The sequence below is a fragment of the Piliocolobus tephrosceles genome, chromosome 8, assembly GCF_002776525.5.
Source record: "Piliocolobus tephrosceles isolate RC106 chromosome 8, ASM277652v3, whole genome shotgun sequence".
Classification (NCBI taxonomy): Eukaryota; Metazoa; Chordata; class Mammalia; order Primates; family Cercopithecidae; genus Piliocolobus; species Piliocolobus tephrosceles.
The window spans coordinates 11499002-11521712 of record NC_045441.1 but is presented as its reverse complement, the minus strand read 5'-3'; the positions used below and the strand labels follow the sequence as shown (position 1 = coordinate 11521712).

At 53.0% G+C, this 22711-nt stretch overlaps 2 protein-coding genes across 2 annotated transcripts in view; both read left to right on the top strand.

The window, feature by feature from the left end:
* UPK3B (uroplakin 3B) overlaps nt 1-1581 on the top strand; it is a 6117-nt gene extending 4536 nt beyond the window's left edge. Inside the window, exon 6 of the mRNA XM_023218728.3 lies at nt 108-1581. Within this exon, the coding sequence (XP_023074496.1) occupies nt 108-267 (160 nt within the window). The 3' untranslated portion in view covers nt 268-1581. The remainder of the gene's footprint in view (nt 1-107) is intronic.
* A 20029-nt stretch (nt 1582-21610) lies between these two features.
* The window catches only part of UPK3BL2 (uroplakin 3B like 2), a 6978-nt gene continuing 5877 nt past the window's right edge, over nt 21611-22711 (top strand). Inside the window, exon 1 of the mRNA XM_023218734.2 lies at nt 21611-22159. Within this exon, the coding sequence (XP_023074502.2) occupies nt 22048-22159 (112 nt within the window). The 5' untranslated portion in view covers nt 21611-22047. The remainder of the gene's footprint in view (nt 22160-22711) is intronic.

Here is a 22711-nt window from a genome sequence, read left to right as displayed (position 1 = left end):
AGAGAGAGACTGCAGGTGAGGGAGCAGGGAGGGAGAACAGGCCCTGACCCAGCACCCGCCCCACATGGCAGGGACATACATCTGTTCCTCCTCCTCTCCCCGCCCAGCTCCAGCCTGTGGTGGCCGGAGGAGGCCCCGGAGCAGCTGCGGATCGGCTCCTTCATGGGGAAGCGCTACATGACCCACCACATCCCGCCCAGCGAGGCTGCCACACTGCCAGTGGGCTGCGAGCCTGGCCAGGAGCCCCTCCCCAGCCTCAGCCCCTAGCCTGGCCTCTGTGCATGAGGCTAGGGGAGGTGGGGCGCAGGGAGCGAGTGCATGGTGCTCTGTCCCAGCTCCTGCACCCACAGGCCCCCTCAGGGCTGCTTGCCTTTCTCGCCCCAGCCAGCACACCCCCTACCCTGCCTGGAATCCCAGCACCAGCCCCCCTGCCTCTGCCTTTCCGGTTTCTCTCCCTCTCCAAACATCTGTAAGTTACACTCAGGAGGGTTTAGGGGAGGGTCATTGGCAGACTGGACACCCAGTCCCCACCTCCATCCCCATCTCTGTCTCACCTGACCTCCTTCGAGGAAGGCTGGAGGCTGTGTGGACAGGCCACCCTGACCGCAAGCTTCCAGACCCCAGGAGGAGGCCTGCAGAGGACCGTGCTTTGCCTGGTGCAGGAAGCTGGGCTCATCCCGGGGCCTGTGAGACCTGAGCCGCCCTCTGTCCCCCCTCCCACCCATCAGTGGCTGGGCAGGGTAAGGATTCAGAGGCGTCTCTACTGCCCCTGGGCACAGCACCTTTCTGAGAGTGGGACTCTCCATGGTCATCTGACTACCAATTCTGGCCACCACCTCCACCCCTCTTGCACATACGGATGGCTCTCGCCCTTATCCACCCTCTCAAGCATTTATTAAGCACCTGCTGTATGCCACATACAGTGTTAGACTTGGGGCTTCAGGCATAGCTGGTTCTTACCTTGGGGAGCTGCCTTCTCTAGACCTGAGACGACCACGTGTCCGGATGTGACCTGTTGCTGTCGGGGGTCTGTCACGCCCTTAGACTGCCATCCCAGGAGGCTCTCTGGGACCCAGGAGCCTCCATCACCTGGAAGGACTCTCTGTGCAGAACCGCAAGTGTCCATCTGTGTACAAGACCGGTGGTTTCCGTCGTCGCCACTGGGGAGCGCCAGTGAGCCGCAGCCAGGCTGCCTCACGGCCAGTGCGCATGCGCACTCCTATTCGCTGCCCCTCCTGTCTCCAAGGCGGTAGCAGATGCCACGTGGCTGGGTCGGTGGAGGTCAGTACTCTAGGCCTCCTTCCACCAAGCCGGAGGGATGAGCAGTCACGCCTGAGAGCTCGTTGCGTGCCATGCAGTCCGCACAGCCACCGCGATTTTCTAAATGGAGAAACTGAGGCTCAGTGACTTGCCCGCTGCACTCTGTCCACGGCCGCTGCGCACGCCCCCTTGGGCCGCGCTCCCGGGCCCTCTAATGTGACCACGGCTCCCGGCCTGCAGGCCCTCCCCACAGAGGGCGCTCGGTGGTGACCCTTGGGCTGCAGCCCTCTTTGGAGGTGAATAAATGCGATCTGGAGCCCACCCTGGCCTGAATGGTGCCCCTGCCGGGACAGGAAATTTATACTGGGAGCCCAGGGCCTGCTCAGCTTCTGCCCCATGGGATTACCCCGAGCGTGTCCCTTGATTGCTGTCCTGGCTTGTACTTTGAGGTGCCCCCATCTCCTAATACCCCAGGAAAATCCACACATGCGTTTCAGGGCCAGATATGTGGTTTTGGTCGTGCTCCCTCCCAAGCAAGCCCTTGAGCCCCTCATCTCTGAGGGCCCCTCCTCCATGCTGCCTGCACCCCCACCAGCCACCAGAACCCCTCCAGGTATAGACAGAAACAGATTCAGTCAAATGCCTTGGTGTCCCAGGTGAAGTCTGGCCAGGGGAGCCAGCCCCTTTAAGTTACACTACTGTGATAGGCTGGGTGCCATGGCTCACACCTAGAATCCTAGCACTTCGGGAGGCTGAGGCAGAAGGATTACTTGAGCCCAGGAGTTCCAGGCCAGCTGGGGCAACATAGTGAGACTCCACCTCTACTAAAAATTAAAAAAAGATTAGCCAGGGGTGGTGGCATGCACCTCTACCCCAGCTACTTGGGAGGCTGAGGCAGGAGGATCACCTGAGCCCAGGAGTTTAAGGCTGCAGTGAGCTGTGATTGCGCCACTGCACTCTGGCCTGGACAATAGAGTGAGACCCTGTCTTGAACGAACAGACCGGGCGCAGTGGCTCACACCTATAATCCCAGCACTTTGGGAGGCTGAGGCAGGCAGATCACTTGAGGTCAGGAGTTAGAGACCAGCCTGGCCAATGTGGCAAAACCCTGTCTCTACCAAAAATACAAAAATTAGCAGGGAATGGTGGTGGGGGGCCTGTAATCCCAGCTACTCGGGAGGCTGAAGTAGGAGAATCACTTGAACCCGGGAGGTAGAGGTTGCAGTGAGCTGAGATCTTGCCACTGCCCTCCAGTTTGGGCGACAGAGTGAGACTCCATCTCAAAAACAAAACAAAACAAGGCCGGGCGCGGTGGCTCAAGCCTGTAATCCCAGCACTTTGGGAGGCCGAGACGGGCGGATCACGAGGTCAGGAGATCGAGACCATCCTGGCTAACACGGTGAAACCCCGTCTCTACTAAAAATACAAAAACTAGCTGGGCGAGGTGGTGGGCGCCTGTAGTCTCAGCTACTCGGGAGGCTGAGGCAGGAGAATGGCGTAAACCCGGGAGGCGGAGCTTGCAGTGAGCTGAGATCCGGCCACTGCACTCCAGTCCCGGCGACAGAGCAAGACTCCGCCTCAAAAAACAAAACAAAACAAAACAAAACACACACAAACAAACAAAAACCCACTACGGTGAAGCCCCGGTCCCTCTGTCTGGAATTGAGAGTTAACAGACGGGCTTGGTGGCTCATGCCTGTAATCCCAACTTTGGGAGGCCAGGTCAGGCAGATCACTTGAGGTCAGGGGTTTGAGACCAGCCTGGCCAACATGGTGAAACCCTATCTCTACTAAAAGTACAAAAGTTAGCCCGATGTGGTGGTGGGTGCCTGCAATCCCAGCTACTTGGGAGGCTGAGGCAGGAGAATCACCTGAACCTGGGAAACGGAGGTTGCAGTGAGCTGAGATCGCGCCACTGCACTCCAGCTTGCACGACAGAGCGAGACTCCATCTAAAAAAAAAAAAAAAAAAGAGTTAGAAGACAGAGGGACCCGGGCTTCACCGTAGTGGGTTTTTGTTTGTTTGTGTGTGTGTTTTGTTTTGTTTTGTTTTTGAGATGGAGTCTCACTCTGTTGCCCAGCGGAGACTGTCTCACGCTGTCCTATCCAGACTCAAGACAGCTGGCTAGGGGCGCAGCCCGAAGGGGTATGAGAGGGAGGAGGAGGGGGCCATCGATGTTTGCTGTGTGACAAGAAAAAGATGAATGAGTCCTCCCAGGGTCCGAGGACCAGCTAGGAGCAGGATTGCCACGGACTTTTTTTTTTTTTTTTTTTTTTGAGGTGGAGTCTCACTCTGTCGAGTGCTGTGTGCTGTGAAGTGCTGTGGTGCGATCTCTGCTCACCGCAACCTCCACCTCCTGGGTTCAAGACTTGGCCTCCTGAGTCGCTGGGATCACAGGTGCCTGCCACCACACCCAGCTAATTTTTGTATTTTCAGTAGACATGCGGTTTCGCCACGTTGGCCACAGGCTTTTGAACGTCCTGGGGCCCTTCTGTGTTTATACTGTCAGGATCCGTGCTGATGCCACACGTAGCGCCAGGGACTTCCCGTGAGAGCCTGCAGGTGCCCCTCCCTTCTGCACAGTCTCTCTGGGCCTACTGAGGAGCTGCCGCCACCCTCAGGAGCCGCCTGGAACTTGACTTTGGAAACACCCTCTAAATAGATCTTGGAACCTACGGTGTAAAGACTGAATTATAGCCCAGGAGCCTAGGGGAGGCTACTGGCCCCCACTGAGAGCCAAGGGGGCTTCCCAGGGGTTCTTTCTTTTCTTTTCTTTTCTTTTCTTTTCTTTTCTTTTCTTTTCTTTCCTTTTCTTTTTTTTTTTTTTTTGAGATGGAGTTTTGCTCTTGTCACCCAGGCTGGAGTGCAACAGTACTATCTCAGGTCACTGCAACCTCCGCTTCCAGGGTTCAAGCCATTCTCCTGCCTCCGCCTCCTGAGTAGCTGGGACTGCAGGTGCCTGCCACCACACCTGGCTAATTTTTGTATTTTTTTTTTCAGTAGAGACGGGGTTTCACCATGTTGGGCAGGCTGGTCTTGAACTCCTGACCTCAGGTGATCCACCTGCCTTGGCCTCCCAAAGTATTGAGATTATAGGCATGAGCCACTGCACCCAGCCCACCTGGATAACTTCTAAAAATATTTTATAGAGATTAGGTGTTGGTACGTTTTATTTTGTTTTGTTTTGTTTTGTTGAGACAGAGTCTCACTCTGTCATCCAGGCTGGAGTGTAGTGGTGTGATCTCAGCTCACTGCAACCTCCACCTCCTGGGTTCAAGCAATTCTCCTGCCTCAGCCTCCCAAGTAGCTGGGATTTCAGGTGCCCATCACCACGCCCGGCTAATTTGTGTATTTTTAGTAGAGATGGCATTTCACCATGTTGACCAGGCTGGTCTCGAACTCCTGACCTCAAGTGATCCTCCTGCCTTGGCCTCCCAAAGTGCTGGGATTACGGGCATGAGCCACTGTGCCCAGCTGGATCTCTATGTTGCCCAGGCTGGTCTCGAATTCCTGGCCTCCCAAATTGATCCTCCCTGCCTTGGCTTCCCAAAGTGCTAGGATTACAGACGTGAGCCACCACACCTGTCTGAACCTACATTCTGTTCTTGCCGTGTGAAGTTTCTGAATGTTGGGAGCAGAGGTGCGATGTGATCAGGTTTAGAACCTGGTCCTGGCTGGACGCGGTGGCTCACGCCTGTAATCCCAGCACTTTGGGAGGCTGAGGTGGGCGGATCCCCTGAGGTCAGGAGGTGGAGACCAGCCTGGCCAACATGATGAAACCCCATCTCTACTAAAAATGCAAAAAAATTAGCCAGGTGTGGTGGCGTGCGTGTATAGTCTCAGCTGCCCGGAAGGCTGAGGCAGGAGAATCACTTGAACCTGGGAGCCGGAGGTTGTAGTGAGCCGAGATCGCACCACTGCACTCCAGCCTGGGCGACAGAGTGAGACTCCATCTAAAAAAAAAAAAAGAAGAAGAAGAAGAACAAAAAAGAACCTGGTCCCTCTGGATACTGAGAGGGGAGTGGGTGAGGGGCAGGAGTGGACGTGGAGAGTTCAGCTAGAGTGGAGCCACTGACATCCCAGCGGGAGATCAAGGTGGCTCTTGCTTGGGGATTGCAGGGATGATGGAGAGAAATGGGTAGTTTAGACACTCCAGGGAGTTAAAGCGATGGCCGGAAGTGAGAGCGGGGGAGGGGTGTTTCCTGGCTGCCTGTGCCCACCTGCTGCCATCCGAATTCCTTTGATGTTTGGCCTGCTGAGTCAGATGCAAGTCATTACCCCACAACAGTTGCTGTTTTTCCTTGTTAACAATGCTTTTGTTTTGAACCACTGAGCCATTATGTTCCGGGCCAATGGATTTCGTGGCGTTTCCCCAACTACACAGTCCTGGAGAATATTTTAAATGCCATTTAATAAAAGGTTCTGCACAATGCCGTTCTCAAGACATGTTCTGCTCAAAGCTGTCACGAGCTGGTCCTCAAGGGGATGGGGTTCGGCTGAGGACCCTCTTCAGTGTGACTCCGCTGGGCAGAATGCCCTGGCACAGCTCCCCAGGGCCTGATGTGACTGTGCCTGTGCTGGGCAGTGCCCTTGGGTTCCTTTTTTTCTTCTTCTTGAGATGGCGTCTCGTTCTGTTGCCCAGACTGGAGTGCAGTGGCGTGATCTCGGCTCACTGCAACCTCTGCCTCCCAGGTTCAAACAATACTCCTGCCTCAGCCTCCCAAGTAGCTGGGATTACAGGCACACACCACTGTGTCCGGCTATTTTTTGTATTTTTAGTAGAGACGGGGTTTCGCCATGGTGCCCAGGCTGGTCTTGAACTCCTGAGCTCAAGTGATCCTCCCGCCTCAGCCACCCAAAGTGCTGGGATTACAGGCGTGAGCCACCATGCCCAGTCTTGTCTTTCAAAAATATTAACGATGTATTAATGTTCTTGTGGAACACACCTGCTGTTAAGATGACATCCCCAGAACCCCTTTTCCTGGGGCCCTGCTGTCAAGCAAACTGGGGTGGTGCACTCACTTGCAAAGCACAGAAGATCCCAATTTTTGCATTCATGAGTAGGCAACATCAGAAACTGGGCATGGCCTCTTCCCTCTGCCTCATCTTCCAATTCCTGTGGCTACCTCCTGCATATTTCTGGAATCCAGCTCTTCCTCTCCAATCCCCTTTGTCTGCCCTGGTTCAGATCTGGTTCTTCCCAGCCCACAATCCCTGCTGCCACCCCTTGGCCACCATGGGTGCCACTGCAGAGCAGGACCGTATACACCCTTGGTCTCTCCAAGCAGCTGCCTCTCCTCCTCTCCTTCTTTCCTCTTTTTTTAAAAAAAAATTTTTAAGGCGGGGCGCGGTGGCTCACGCCTGTAATCCCAGCACTTTGGGAGGCCGAGGTGAATGGATCACGAGGTCAGGAGATCAAGACCATCCTGGCTAACACGATGAAACCCCGTCTCTACTAAAAATGCAAAAATTAGCCAGGCGTGGTGGCGGGCGCCTGTAGTCCCAGCCACTTGGGAGGCTGAGGCAAGAGAATGGCATGAACTCGGGAGGCGGAGCTTGCAGTGAGCCGAGATCGTGCCACTGCACTCCGGCCTGGGCAACAGAGTGAGACTCTTGTCTCAAAAAAAAAAAAAAATTTTTTTTAGAGATGGGGTCTTGCTGTGTTGCCCAGGCTGGTCTTGAACTCTTAGGCTCAAGAGATCCTCCTGCCTTGGCCTCCTTCTTCCATTTGCCCTTCAAAATTCAGCTTAAGGCCAGGCATGGTGGCTCTCGCCTATAATCCCAGCATTTTGGGAAGCTGAGGTGGGAGGATCCATTGAACTCAGGAGTTTGAGATCAGCCTGGCCACCGTGGTGAAACCCTGTCTCTACTAAAAATACAAAAAAATTAGCCAGGCATGATGGCAGGTGCCTGTAATCCCAGCTACTTGGGAGGCTGAGGCAGGAGAATCACTTGAACCTGGGAGGTGGAGGTTGCAGTGAACCAAGATCATGCCACTGCACTCCAGCCTGGGCAACAGAGCAAGACTCCATCTCAAAAGAAAAGAAAAGAGTCAGGTCAGAAATAACCCCTAGGGGACACACGCGGTGGCTCACACCTGTAATCCCAGCACTTTGGGAGGCTGAGGCAGGTGGATCACCTGAGGTCAGGGATTCGAGACCCGCCTGGCCAACATGGTGAAATTTCATCTCTACTAAAAATACAAAAAATAGCCGGACACAGTGGTGTGTGCCTGTAATCCCAGCTACTCGAGATCACGCCACTGCACTCCAGCGTGAGCAATACAGCGAGACTCTGTCTCAAAAAAAAAAAAAAAGTTTTCCAGACATAGGCTAGGTGTGGTGGCTCACTCCCATAATCTCAGCACTTTGGGAAGCTGAGGCAGGTGGATCACCGGAGGCCATGAGTTTGAGACCAGCCTGACCAACATGGCGAAACCCCGTCTCCATTAAAAAATACAAAAATTAGCATGCTGGCGCACGCCTGTAGTCCCAGCTACTTGGGAGGCTGAGGCACGAGAACTGCTTGAACCCAGGGAGGAGAGGTTGCAATGAGCCGAGATCATACCACTGCACTCCAGCCTGAGCGACAAAGTGAGACTCTGTCACAGGGGGAAAAAAAATTATCCAGGCATGGCGTTGCACACCTGTAGTCCCAGTTACTCAGGAGGCTGAGATGGGAGGATTGCTTGAGCCTGGGAGGTCAAGGCTGCAGTGAGCTATGATCACTCCACTGCACTCCAGCCTGGGCAACAGAGCAAGACCCTTGCTCAAAATAAGTAAATAAATACAAACATAATCTAAGTTCACCATCTCAGTCACGATGCCCCCATAATCCTTCTCTTGCTGCCACTGTTCCAGCCACACAGACCCTCATTTAGGACGCCCTGCCTTTGCCTTGTCCTTGCCTGTCCGTAGACGGCTCCTCCACCAGGCGCCTCTTCTTCTCGCCCTTTCCTTGTCTCTCTTCAGGGAAGCCCTTTCTCAGCTCTCAGCTCTCTGAGAGCTGTGTCCTTTTCCTTCACAGCATGTTTTTCACTTTGTAATTAGACATTTAAAACTGTGAGCATTGGCCGGGCATTGTGGCTCATGCCTGTAATCCCAGCACTTTGGGAGGCCAAAGCTGGCAGATCACCTGAGGTCAGGAGTTGGAGACTTAGCCCGGCCAACATAATGAAATCCCATGTCCACTGTAAACAGAGAAATTAGCCAGGTGTGGTGGCATGCACCTGTAATCCCAGCTACTCGGGAGGCTAAGGCAGGAGAATCTCCTGAACCCAGGAGGCAGGAGGATGCAGTGAGCTGAGATCACACCATAGCACTCCAGCCTGGGTGACAAAATGAGATTCCGTCTCAAAAAAAAGAAAAACAACAGGCAGGGACGTAGTGGCTCACGCCTGTAATCCCAGCACTTTGGGAGGCTAAGGTGGGCAGATCACGAGGTCAGGAGATTGAGACCATCCTGGCTAACATGGTGAAACCCCGTCTCTACTAAAAATAATACAAAAAAATTAGCTGGGTGTGCTGGTGGGTGCCTGTAGTCTCAGCTACTAATGAGGCTGAGGCAGGAGAATGGCATGAACCTGGGAGGTGGCGCTTACAGAGAGCTGAGATCCTGCCACTGCGTGCCTGGGCGACAGAGCAAGACTCCATCTCAAAAAAAAAAAAAAAAAAAAAGACAAGAAAAGAAAGCAAGCAAACAAACAAAAAAGATGCCCTGGCCTTTGGCTTTCCTCAGCTTTGTTACTCACCTCTCATTTGGCTGACTTCTTTTTTTTTATTTCTTTTATTTTTATTTTTTATTTTTTTTGACAGGGTCTCTGTTGCTCAGGCTGGAGTACAGTGGTGCTATCAGGGCTCACTCACTTCTGAGCTCAAATGGTCCTCCCACCTCAACCTCCCAAGTAGCTGGGACTACAGGCATGCACCACCACATCCAGCTAATTTTAAAATTTTTTGTAGAGATGGGGTCTCACTGCATTGCCCACCCTGGTCTTCACCTTCTGGGCTTCCCTCTCAACCTCCCAAAGTGCTGGACTTACAGGTGTGAGCCATCACATCTGGCCTAAGCTGTCACTTTGACCATGCACAGCTGCCACCTCAGAGCCTCCCATCCCCTCCTCTGGCCTGGGGACACAAGGTCACTCTGCAGAGATCAGCCCCCCGACTGCCCATAGAGGGTCATAGCTGGAGCACAGAGCGGGCATCTCCACTCCTGGCGACACCCCAGGGCAGTGGCTCCCAACAGCCCAGCCCACTGCCTCCCTAGATCTCCCTCTGATCTCTGCCCACAGCAGCCTTGGAAGCTGCCCAGGCTGTGGTGGAGGACAGGATGGCACCACCTTCTGAGAAGGGGCCAGAAAGAAACAGGAGCTGAGGGACACACCTGACTGCTCATTCAGCAGCCGCCCCTGCCCCCCTGGAGGAGCCACTGTTGGGCAGGACAACAGATCTAGACCCAGCCCAAGACCCATGGGCTCAGCGGAGGGCTCAGGTCCAGTCTCTGTCCTTAGAGAGCGTCCTGCTCATGGGGGAGGCACCCCTCAGCTGCAGACTGAACTGTGTTCCTTCAAAATCCCTACGCATGGCCGGATGCGGTGGCTCGTGCCTGTCCCTGGGTTCAAGTGATTCTCCTGCCTCGCCTCCCAAGTAGCTGGGATTACAGGCGCCTGCCACCATGGCCCAGCTAAGTTTTGAATTTTTAGTAGTGATGGGGTTTCACCATGTTGGCCAGGCTGTTCTTGATCTCCTGACCTCAAGTGATCCTCCCACCTTGGCCTCCCGAAGTGCTGGTGTTACAGCCATGAGCCACCACACCCAGCCCAGGATTGCCCTTTTTTTTTTTTGAGACAGAGTCTCTCTCTGTCACCCAGGCTGGAGTACAATGGCTGGATCTCGGCTCACTGCAAGCTCCACCTCCCAGGTTCACGCCATTCTCCTGCCTCAGCCTCCCGAGTAGCTGGGACTACAGGCGCCCGCCACTTGGCCCGGCTAGTTTTTTGTATTTTTGTATTTTTTAGTAGAGACGGGGTTTCACCGTGTTAGCCAGGATGGTCTCGATCTCTTGACCTCGTGATCCGCCCGTCTCGGCCTCCCAAAGTGCTGGGATTACAGGCTTGAGCCACCGCGCCCGGCCGATTGCCCCATTTTTAAGCCTCATTTTTGGTGTAAGCCCCACAGGGGCACCATACCTGTCTCCCCTGGCCTCAGTTTCCCCTCTGTAAAATGAGCATTCAACCCAGAAGGTCTCCAAGCTCCCTTTGGGCCCACGCTGCAGTTCAGCCTCCCCGAAACCCCACTCCCTGTGATGTGAGTGACACATCAGAGTTAGCCACTGGAAAGAATGTGTTGCCCTTGACAACCATTCTCTCCCTGGCTTCTCCCCCCAGGGACAGAAAGAAATGTCCCATTAATCATCCTGGCCTCTCCCTCTCTCCTCCTGCCCCCACCTTTCATTCCCCAGGGGAGGGAGCCCAACGTCCCCAAGAGGGTTTCATGGTAGCTGTGATCTCAGCTACGCCTTCCCCACCCCTGCGCCTGGAGGCCTGTCTCAGCCCTGATTCCAGGGTTTCAGGCCAGTCAGGGAGCCCTAGGTCAGGAGACACTCAGGATGGGGGCTGGAGAGGCTGAGCTGGGTGGGAGGGGTGGGGAGTTGCAAGCAGGATCAGATTGTCAAATGTATCTGGGTGTTTCTTTCTCTTGGGGTCCCCGCCAGACAGAACCGGGAGCCCAGAGAACCTAGAAAGTATGGTGCAGGGGAGAGGAGCTATGATGGGGGCAACACAGGCAGTGCTGGGAGCCCAAGGGAGACACCTGGCCCAGCCTAATGGGGGGCAGAGGTGCAAGGAGGACTTCCTGGAGGGGGTGGCATTGGAGCTGGAGCCCCTGTTGAGGATGGAGGGAAGGGAGATAAATAATTGGCCATCAGCCAGGTGCAGTGGCTCACGCCTGTAATCCCAGCACTTTGAGAGGCCAAGGCAGGTAGTTTGCTTGAGCCCAGGAGTTCAAGACCAGCCTGGCCAACATGGTGAATCTCCATCTCTACTAAAAATATACAAATTAGCCAGGTGTAGTGGCACACGCCTGTAATCCCAGCTACTCAGGAGGCTGAGGCAGGAGAATCGCTTGAACCCGGGAGGCGAAGGTTGCAGTGAGCCGAAACTGCACCACTGCACTCCAGTCTGGGCAACAGAGCGAAACCCTCTGTCTCAAAACAAACAAACTAGGAACTGGGCATCACAGTGGGTTTGTGGAAAGGCTCAGTTGCCCAGGGTGAGGGATATGGAACTGGGGAGGTCAAGAGGGTGTGGTAGGAGATATGGCCTGGGAAAGGGGTGGAAGGCCCTAAATGCCACCCCCAAGAAGCTAGACCATGCAGAGGATGCCCAAGCAAGATGGGCAGACTGGGTTTAGGAAGATCTTCAGTGGCTGAGGTGGTGTGAATGGCAGGGAGGGTAATCCTGGGCAGAGCAGGGAGGGGGGGTGTAAGCCAGTCCCTGGGGGACAACTGCTCCCACAAACACCTGACCCATCTGCTCCCAGGGTCAGGGTAGGGGTGCCTGGTAGCACTTGGGATCCATCCCTTGTCCTCTAAGATCATCACTCTAGCCAGTGTCTGGCCAATTGAGCTTCAGCACAGAGGGCAGCAGAACTTCAGGAAAACTTGGAGCCATGGAGCGCTTTCTCCAGCTAGAACTTCTGCACAGCCCCAGGATGGAAAATGAATTTAGAGAGGATTTTCACTGCCATCACTCTAGTCTGTTGCCTGGCCGACCACAGTAACCTCCTCACTGAGCACCCCAAAAGCCCTAGTCCCCTGCATTTGGTTGAATAGTGTCCCCTCAAAATTCATGTCTACCTGGGACTTGTGACTGGAGGGCCAGCAACTTCCATTTTTGCCCTTTCGGAATTGTTCCTGCCAGGTAAACAAGCTTGGGCTGGACTGCTGAATAATGAGGGACTCATGGAGAGAGAGAGGAAAAAACAAAAAAAAAAAAGAGAGAGAGAGAGAGAAAGATGTCCAGCCAGTCCTTAGCTGTTCCAGCCATCCCAAACACGTGAGTGAAGCCCAGCTCCCAGCTGCCTATAGCTGCCTGAGCAGCCCTAGCCAATGCCCATGCCATATTTAGCTGAAGATCTGCCCAGCTGAGCCCAGCCCAGCCCAGCCCACCTACAGAACCTTGAGAGATAAGGTAACATTACTTTAAACCTCAGAGTTTTGGAGGCGTTTGTTATGCAGCAAGACAATTTGCAGGGCATAGTGGCTCATGCCTATAATCCCAGCACTTTGGGAGGCTGAGGCGGGTGGATCACCTGAGGGTAGGAGTTCAAAATCAGCCTGGCCAACATGGTGAAACCTTGTCTCTACTAAAAATACAAAAGTTAGCCAGGCATGGTGGCGTGTGCCTGTAGTCCCAGCTATTCAGGAGGCTGAGGCAGGAGGATTGCTTGAATCCCAGAGGCAGAGGTTGCAGTGAGCCGAGATCGTGCCATTGCACTCCAGCCTGAGCAACAAGAGCAAAACTCTGTCTTAAAAAAAAAAAAAAAAATTAGTCAGGGTTGGTGGTGTGCACCTGTAATCCCAGCTACTCAGGAGACTGAGATAGGAGAATCACTTGAACCCGGGAGGCAGAGGTTGCAGTGAGCCGAGATCATGCCATTGCACTCCAGTCTGATCAACAAGAATGAAATTCCATCTCAAAAAATAAATACAAATAAAATAACAAAATAATAATAAAAAAAGAAACAAAAGGCCCAGATGCAGTGACTCACACCTCTAACCCCAGCACTTTGAGAGGCTGAGGTAGGCCGATTACTTGAGGCCAGGAGTTCGAGACCAGCGTGGCCAACATGGCTAAACCTCGTCTCTACCAAAAATACAACAGTTAACCGGGTGTAGTGGTGCATGCCTGTAATCCCAGCTACTCAGGAGGCTGAGGTATGACAGTTGCTTGAACCTAGGAGGCAGAGGTTGCAGTGAGCCAAGATCGCGACACTGCGTTCCAGCCTCAGGGACAGGGCAAGACTTTGTCTCAAAAAATAAAACGAAACAAAAAAATCAGAGCCAGGGTGGGGTGGATGAACCGTGGGGCCTTTTCCTCTTGACATTTTGTCACAGACAGATCTCCATCAGATCTGTCTGGGGAGAGGCCTGAGGCTGAGTTGGTGGAGGAGTAGGGACTGAGTCACCTGCATTTCCCCTCCCCGCACAGACAAAGTCCTGGGCCCAGATCTGGGGGCTGTTTCTGCTGGGGATGAGGTGAGCCGGAAAGCACCTCCCTCTGCTCCTCCTTGATGAATGTGTGTAATGGTTGCCATGGAGCTGGGGCCTTGTTTGATGACCTGGGGCTGGTGGGCCTCTGAGAGCCTTTATAGCTGGTTGCCTTTTGGGAGAGGGCAGGTGGGAGCCTCACCCTGTCTCATGAGTCACCCCAAAGGTGCATGGGCAGGCAGGTGCTGGGGAATTGGCTACTCCCCAGAGCTTGCTGTGGCCATCCCTCTGGCCTCTCTGGGCATCTGAAGCCCACTCCCTCACACTGGTACTCACTGCAGCTGGGGACATCTGCACTAGGAAGACGGGACATGACATGGAAGCTGGCCTCTACCCAGAGGCTGTGACATTCTGGTCACCAACCTGATGCTATAAAACAAGTGTCACGGCCAGGCGCAGTGGCTCACGCCTATAATCCCAGCACTTTGGGAGGCCAAGGCAGGTGGATCATGAGGTCAGGAGTTCGAGACCAGCCTGGTCAACATGGCAAAATCCCATCTCTACTAAAAATAAAAACATTAGCCAGGTGTGGTGGTGCACGCCTGTAGTCCCAGCTCCTTGGGAGGCTGAGGCAGGAGACTCTCTTGAACCCAGGAGGTGGAGGTTGCAGTGAGCCGAGACCATGGCATTGGACTCCAGACTGGGCAACAGAGCGAGGCTCTGTCTCAAAAACAGACAAAAAAGGGTGTCACCCGGGGCTACTTGACCAAACACAGAGAGGAAGGAGATGTCCCTATTATCTGTCAAAAATAATTTTTGGGGCTGAGCACAGTGGCTCATGCCTGTAATCTCAGCACTTTGGGAGGTCAGGGCAGGAGGACTGCTTGAGGCCAGGAGTTTGAGACCAGCCTGGGCAACATAGCGAGCACCCCACCTCCAGGAAAAATTTAAAAATTGGCTGGGTGCAGTGGCTCATGCCTGTAATCCCAGCACTTTGGGAGGCCGAAGCAGGTGGATCATTTGAGGTCAGGAGTTCGAGACCAGCCTGGCCAATATGGTGAAACCTCGTCTCTACTAAAAATACAAAACGTAGCTGGGCATGGTGGTGGGCACCTGTAATCCTAGCTACTCGTGAGGCTGAGACAGGAGAATCGCTTGAACCTGGGAGGCGGAGGTTGCAGTGAGCTAGGATCATGCCATTGCACTGCAGCCTAGACAACAAAGTGAGACTCCATCTCAAAAAAAAAAGGAAAAAATTTAAAAATTAGATGGGTGTGGTGGCATGTGCCTGTAGTCCCAGGTACTAAGGAGGCTGAGGTAGGAGGATGACTTGAGCCTGGGAGTTGGAGGCTGCAGTGAGCTCTGATCACACCACTGTACTCCAGCCTGAGTGACACAGCAAAAAAAAAAAAAAAAAAAAAAAAAAAATTGTTGGACACAACTATTGTACCAAATCCCTAGGTTAACAGTGGGGATTCAGTGGGAGAACGAAACAGATAAACAGGTCGAGTCCCTGCCCTCAGGGAGTTACAGTTTAATGGGAAAAATATGTATTCACCAAAGAAGGGCACAGCTGACTAGTGAGTTACCCTCACAACTAGTGAGTTACACAGAACAAAGCAGATTATAAAAATACAGCGATTGGCTGGGCGCAGTGACTCACGCCTGTAATCCCAGCACTTTGGGAGGCCGAGGTGGGAAGATCACCTGAGGTCAGGAGTTCTCAACCAGCCTGGACAAAATAGTGAAACCCTGTCTCTACTAAAAACACAAAAATTAGCCGGGCGTGGTGGCGGGCACCTGTAATCCCAGCTACTTGGGAGGCTGAGGCAGGAGAATGAATCGCTTGAACCCGGGAGGTGGAGGTTGCAGTGAGCCGAGACTGCACCATTGCACTCCAGCCTGGGCAACAAGAGCGAAACTCCATCTCAAAATACATACATACATACATACAGGGATTAAAATAGTCTGGTACTGATGCCTGAACAGACAGATTGATCCAAGGAATGAAACGGAAATTCCGGAAGTTAACCCAAGCGCGTGCGCGCTTACACACACACACATACACACACACACACACACACACACACACACAGAGGAAGGCGTGAAAGTCTCCATGACCCTCAAGGTATAAGATGCATTTTTTTTTTTTTTTTTTTTTTGAGATAGGGTCTCACTCTGTCACCCAGGCTGGAGTGCATGGTGTACTATCCCAGCTCAGCTCACTGCAGCCTCCACTCTACCCTCCATTCCCCCAACCTCCCCCAACCACCCTGAGCTCAAGCAATTCTCATGCCTCAACCCTCAGCCTCATGAGTAACTGGGACTACAGGTGTGCACCACCATGCCCAGCTAATTTTTTGTATTTTTAGTAGAGATGGGTCTAACCATATTGTCCAGGCTGGTCTCAAACTCCTGAGCTCAAGCGATCCTCCTGCCTCAGCCTCCCAAAGTGCTGGGATTACAGGTGTGAGCCACTGCACCTGGCCGCATTTTTCTAAATCACAGTACATTTGGTTCCCAGTGCCCAGGCTCTCAGGGCAGAGAGTCCAGTGTGGTCACTTTGCATGGCCTCTCTGCCCTCCTGAGCTTGTGCCAGGGCCCCAGGGCTGACCTGGAAAAGGAAAATAGCAGAGGGTGGAGGTGGGGTGTCTGGTTTGGGGAACACCGTGGACTGCCTTGTCACTGTCGGCATCTCTTCTGCACAGTGGCATTGCTGGGAGGTGCTTACTGTGCCTATTTGAGGGGCTGGCAGCTGCAGCCTCACTGCAGACCAGGGACTTGGCTTCCAGGCTGACTGCAGCCCCAAGAAGCTGCAGGGTCCGGCCTCCCCACCCATCCCCAGTCCTCCCCGCCCATCCCCAGTATTCCCCACCCTGGCCCCGCTCCAGGACTGTGGGAGGAGCATGTCCCTCAGACTGACCTGTGTCCTGGCTCCTCTTACTGCCTCTTCCAGAGGTTGTCACCTGCAGCTGCCCCAGGATAAAGGCAAGGCCAGAGAGGACCCCTGGACTCCTGTATGCCTTGGGTGGCAGGGGCAAACATAGCCAACTGGTAGCCTGAGCAGGGCTGTGATGAGGACACCCTTGGTGGCTTGTCCCACATCAAGCTGGGAGGTGACACTGAGGATGCATTAGTCTGCAGTGTATGATAAAAACAGCATTTCAGGCCAGGTGCAGTGGTTCACGCCTGTTGTCCCAGCACTTTGGGAGGCCGAGGTGGGCGGATCATATGAGGTCAGGACTTTGAGACCAGCTTGGCCAACATGGTGAAACCTCATCTCTACTAAAAAAACAAAAATTACCAGGGTTGGTGGTGTGCACCTGTAATCCCAGCTACTTGGGAGGCTGAGGCAGGAGAATCACTTGAACCTGGGAGGCGGAGGCTGCAATGAGCCGAAATTGCACCATTGCAATCCAGCCTGACTCCGTCTCAAAAAAAAAAAAAAAAAAGGCGTTTCAATTCACATAGGGAAAGGATACATCTTTCTTTCCTTCCTTCCTTCCTTCCCTCTTTTCCTTCCTTCCCTCTTTTCCTTCCTTCCTTCCTTTCTTTCTTTCTTTCTTCTCTTTCCTCTTTCTTTTTTTTTTTTTTTTTAGATGGAGTTTCACTCTCGTTGCCCAGGCTGGAGTACAATGGTGCAATCTTGGCTTATTATTATTCTCCATGTTGGTCAGGCTGGTCTTGAACTCCCAACCTCAGGTGATCCGCCCGCCTTGGCCTCCCAAAGTGCTGGTGTGAGCCTCTGCACCCGGCCTAGGATACATTTTTCAATACTTTGGTGTTTGAATAACGGACTAACTTGAGAAAAAAATAATTTGAATCACACATCACACCAAAAATAAATTCTAGGTGGATTTTAACACTTTTAAAAATCATTGTTATTATTAGTTTAGAAACAGGGTCTCACTCTGTTGCCCAGGTTGGAGTGCAGTGGTGTGATCATGGTTTACCGCAGCCTTAGACTCCTGGCCTCATGTGCTCCTCTGGCCTCAGCCTCTCAAAGCACTGGAACTACAGACACACACCACCACGCCCAGCCTAGGTGGGTTTTTAAGATCCATTCAAGGGCGGGTGCAGTGGCTCACACCTGTAATCCCAGCACTTTGGGAAGCCGAGACAGGAAGATCACTTGAGCCCAGGAGTTCAAGACCAGCCTGGGCAACATAGTGAGACCTCATCCCTACAAAAAATTTTAAAATGAGCCAGGCGTGGTGGTGCACACCTGTAGTCTCTGCTATTCAGGAGGCTGAGGCAGGAGCATAATTTGAGCCCAGGAAACATAGATTGCAGTGAGCTATGATGGCACCACTGCACTGCAGCCTGGGTGACAGAGTGAGACTCAGTCTCTAAAAAAAAAGGTGAGGGGCCTGTAATCCCAGCACTTTGGGAGGTCGAGGTGGGTGGATCACCTGAGGTCAGGAGTGACCAGCCTGGCCAACATGGTGAAACCCTGTCTCTACTAAAAAATACAAAAATTAGCCGGGCACGGTGGTGGGTGTGCCTGTAATCCCAGATACCTGGGAGGCTGAGGCAGGAGAATCGCTGGCACCCCAGAGGCGGAAGCTGCAGTGAGCTGAGATCGCGCCCCTGCACTCCAGCCTGGGCGACAGACCGAGACCCCGTCTCAAATAAATAAATAAATAAATAAATAAATAAGGCAAAGAGGGAGTTCTCCCTGGGTACAGGAGACCTGGGGTTGGGTTCCAGCCCTGCCACTGACCTGCCCTGGGACTGCAGGAAGTTTCTCTGCCTGCCAGGCCCCACGTTTCTTCTCATGCGTATAATGAGATTAGTCTTAACACCTGCCCTGCCCACCTCTGGGGACTCAAGGAGAGGCTAAGTCTATGAGCAAGAATGTGTTTTCAAGAAGGTGAAACAAGCTCTTCCCACGTTCTGATGTCTGCTTTCAACTGCCTTTCAAAAGGGAGTGAGAGACGGGAAACCTGTATTATATAGGCCGGGCATGGTGGCTCACACCTGGAATCCCAGCATTTTAAGAGGCCGAGGTGGGAGGATCACTTGAGACCAGCCTGGGCAACACAGCAAGATTCTGTTTCTACAAAAAGTTACAAAATTAGCTGGGCAGCCGGGTGCGGTGGCTCACGCATGTAATTTCAGCACTTTAAGAGGCCGAGGCAGGCGGCTCACATGAGGTCAGGGGTTCAAGACCAACCTGGCTAACATGGCAAAACCCCGTCTCTACTAAAAATACAAAAATTAACCAGGAGTGGTTGTGCACGCCTGTAATCCCAGCTACTCGGAAGGCTGAGGCAGGAGAATCACTTGAACGACGGAGGTGGAGGTTGCAGTGAGCTGAGATGGCACCACTGCACTCCAGCCTGGGCAGCAGAGTGAGACCTATCTCAAAAAAAATAATAATGTAATAAACAAAAGAGACCCCAGAGAGTTTCCTTGACCCTTCCACCATGTGAGGACACAGCTAGAAGCCACTCTCTATGAACCAAAAACAGACACCAACTCTTCCTAGGTTTTTTGTTGTGTTTTTTTTTTTTAAATGAAGTCTCACTTTCTCACCCAGGCTGGAGACCAGTGATGTGATTTTGCTTCACTACAGCCTCTCCCTCCCGGGTCCAAGCGATTCTTGTGCCTCAACCTCGCAAGTCTGGAATTACAGGCACATGCCCCCATGCCCTACTAACTCTTGTATTGTTAGTACAGACGGAGTTTCACCATGTTGGCCAGGCTGGTCTCGAATGCCTGACCTCAAGTGATCCTCCTGCCTTGGCCTCCCAAAGTGATGGGATTACAGGAGTGAGTCACCATGCCCGGTCTCATTTTTAATTTTTTTGTAGAGACAGAGTCTGGCTATGTTTTCCAGGCTGGTCTTGAACTCTTGGCCTCATGTGATCCTCCCACCTCAGCCTCCCAAAGTGCTGGGAATACAGGTACGAGCCACCATGCCTGGCCTCTTCTCATATCATGATCTGAGACTTCTCTGTCTCTACAATTGTGAGAAGGAAATGTCTGTTGTTTTTAAGCCACTCAGTCTCTGGTGTTTTGTTATTGCTGCCTGAATGAACAGAGACAGCCTCCCATCTGCCCGAGCACAGAGTGGGCCCCAGGAGGGTGGCAGGTGCATGGCTCACTGGTCATTAAACAGCAGGAGGGACACTGGTCCATACAAAGTGCCATGGCAGTGCTGAGAAAGAAGGGAGCTTGGTCAGCCTGGAGAGACTGTCTGGGAAGACGTTACAAGAGGAGGTGATATCTGAACTGGGTTTTGAAGTAGCAGTAGGAGTTTTCTCTCTGGGGAGGAGGTGGTTCCAGGCAGAGGAACAGCATAGGCAAAGGCTCAGAGGTGTGAAGGAGCAGGGAGTGAGGGACCCCGATTGGGAGGATCTTGAATTTCCTTACCTGGTGGCCAATGATTCTCAATGTCTTCCCACTTCAATGCACTTCACGTTTCTTTCCTGTCCTGCTCAAGACAGATGTCCCTTCCAGAAGTTTTTCTTTTTCTTTTTCTTTCTTTCTTTCCCTTTCTTTCTTTCTTTCGTTTGTTCTTTTTTTCCTTTTTTTTTTTTTTTTCTGTCTCTCTCTCTCTCCATCTTTCTTTCTTTCTTTTTCTTTCTTTCTTTTTTTTTTTTTTTGAGACAGAGTTTCATTCCTGTCGCCTAGGCTGGAGTGCAACGGCGCGATCTTGGCTCACCGCAACCTCCGCCTCCCGGGTTCAAGTGATCCTCCTGCCTCAGCCTCCCAAGTAGCTGGGATTACAGGCACGCCACCACACCTGGCTAATTTTGTATTTTTAGTAGAGACGGGGGTTTCTCCGTGTTGGTCAGGCTGATCTCGAACTCCTGACCTCAGGTGATCCGCCCGCCTCGGCCTCCCAAAGTGCTGGGATTACAGGTGTGAGCCATCGCGCCCTGCCAGAAGTTTTTCTTGTGAGTTGAGGTGAACCTCTGAATCCCCTTGGGGAACTGAGGTATGTCCCCTTCGGGGAATGCCCCCTCTTCACCCAAAAATGGGAGCCACAGGTGATAATCTGTTGGGTTTCCCAGAAAGAAGACATCTGGCATAATTAGAGTGTGAAGGTCGGGCTGACGGGGGCTGGTACCCTGATCCAAGGGAGAGGTGGTCACAGGTCTCTGCCTACCTGCCCTGAGCCCATCTCATCTTTATTATTATTATTTATTTTATTTTATTTTATTTTATTTGAGAGGCAGTTTCACTCTTGTTGCCCAGGCTGGAGTGCAGTGGTGCGATCTCGGCTCACCACAACCTCTGCCTCCCGAGTTCAAGTGGTTCTCCTGCCTCAGCCTCCTGAGTAGCTGGAATTACAGGAACAAGCCACCATGTCCGGCTAATTTTTTATTTTTAGTAGAGACAGAGTTTTGCCATGTTGGCCAGGCTGGTCTCGAACTCCTGACCTCAGGTGATCCACCCACCTCAGCCTCTCAAAATGGTGGGATTACAGGCGTGAGCCACCATGCCCGGCCTTCCATCTGGTAATTTTCTGTCTTGAAGAGGAACTACCCTGCCCTGGCAGAGACTGGGGATGAAGGAGGGAGAGAGGGCAGGTCCCCTGGATAAAGAGATGAGGGGGTGTGAGGTCTGGGAGCCCCCCTCCCGGGGCCAGGCTGCAGGGGGACAGCAGGGCCATACCAGGAGTGCCACAGAGCTTGCATTTGGGCATGATCTAATCCCCAGTTCTGCCCTGACCTCCGGGGTGCTCTTAGCCAAGCCCTCTTCCCTGTCTGTGCTAGAAAGTGAGGGTCACTCCCTTCCACGCAGGGGGGTGAATTGAGGGTGGGGATCTGAGCTCTCCGAGCAGCAAAATTGGACACAGGCCAAGCTGGGAAGCTTGTCCTCATCCCCCATCCTTCCCCAGGGTGGGGCCGTGAGAACCTGAGAACCTGGAGCCTGGGAGGTCAAGGCTGCAGCGAGCTATGATAGCACCATGGCATTCTAGTCTGGGCAACAGTGAGACCCTGCCTCAATAATAATAATTAATAAATAAATAAATAAAAGAGACTCCAGGGAACTTCCTTGATCAGCACTCTCTACGAACCAAAAATAGACACCAACTCTTCCCAGGTTTTTTTGTTTTGTTTTGTTTTGCTTTGTTTTTTTGAGACAGGGTCTCACTCCATCACCCAGGCTGGAGTGCAGTGGTGCCATCTTGGGCTCACTGCAGCCTCAACCTCCCAGGCTCAAGTGATCCTCCCACCTCAGGTCCTAAAGGAAGACTCGCTACATCAGCGACTGTTTGGACAAGGAGATCCACGGGGCAGACTCGGCTGGATAGTCCCTGGGGCAGCCTGGATCCTGGGGCTGCCTCCTCCTTCCTCAGCCCCTCCCTGGTCAGGCACTCCTGGGGTGGGGTGGGGGAGTCCAGGCTTGTCTTGCAACTGATTGTTCTCTTCGGACCCTCCCTGGCGATGCCAGATTCACTGGGCCGGCAGATTCTGCCCCCAGACCTGTCCAACCAGTTGTTTGAGAGGAGGGGTACTTGGGAGGGGCAACAGGAGATGCCAGGAACAGCTTCCCCTAGCCCAGCACAGACTACAGAGCAGGGAGCCTCTGGAGCTGCAGACACTGCAGACAGACGGACAGATGGACAACAGCTGGAGGCTTGGCCCGGCCATGGGGCTCTCTGCGGAACAGTCCCAGCTGCTAATGTCGCTGTTGCTGCTACTGACCCATGTCCAGCCTGGGACAGGCGTGGGTGAGTAAGGGGGAGTTGGTCGGGAGGGACCCACTGCATCTCAGGCTGCAGGACGGACCCAAGACCTCACTTTGTTTCCAAATTCTCACACATGGCTCCTGCCTCCTTCGTCTCCCTGAGGAGAGGTTTCTAGACGTCCAGGACAATGCGTGTCCCCAGGAAGCTCTGGCAAGCCCAGCCTGGGCAACATAACAAGACCCCATTTTAAAAAAAGATTTTTGTTTTTAATGAGCTGGGTGTGGTGGAGTGCACCTGTAATCCCAGCTACTTGGGAGATGGAGGTGGGAGGATGGCTTGAGCCCATGCAGTGAAATACGAATGCGCCACTGCATTCCAGCCTGGGCCAAAGAGCAAGACCCTGTCTCAAAAAAAGAAAAGAAAAGAAAAGAAAAACTGGAACTGGACAGGCTGAGAGATACATTCCTACAATCTCTGCCTTCCCCCCTAGTCTGCCTGCTCCACTTCTCTTTCTCTTTCTCTCTCTCTCTCTCTTTCTCTTTCTCCCCTCCCCTCCCCTCCCCTTTTCCCTTTTCCCTTTTCCCTTTTCCCTTT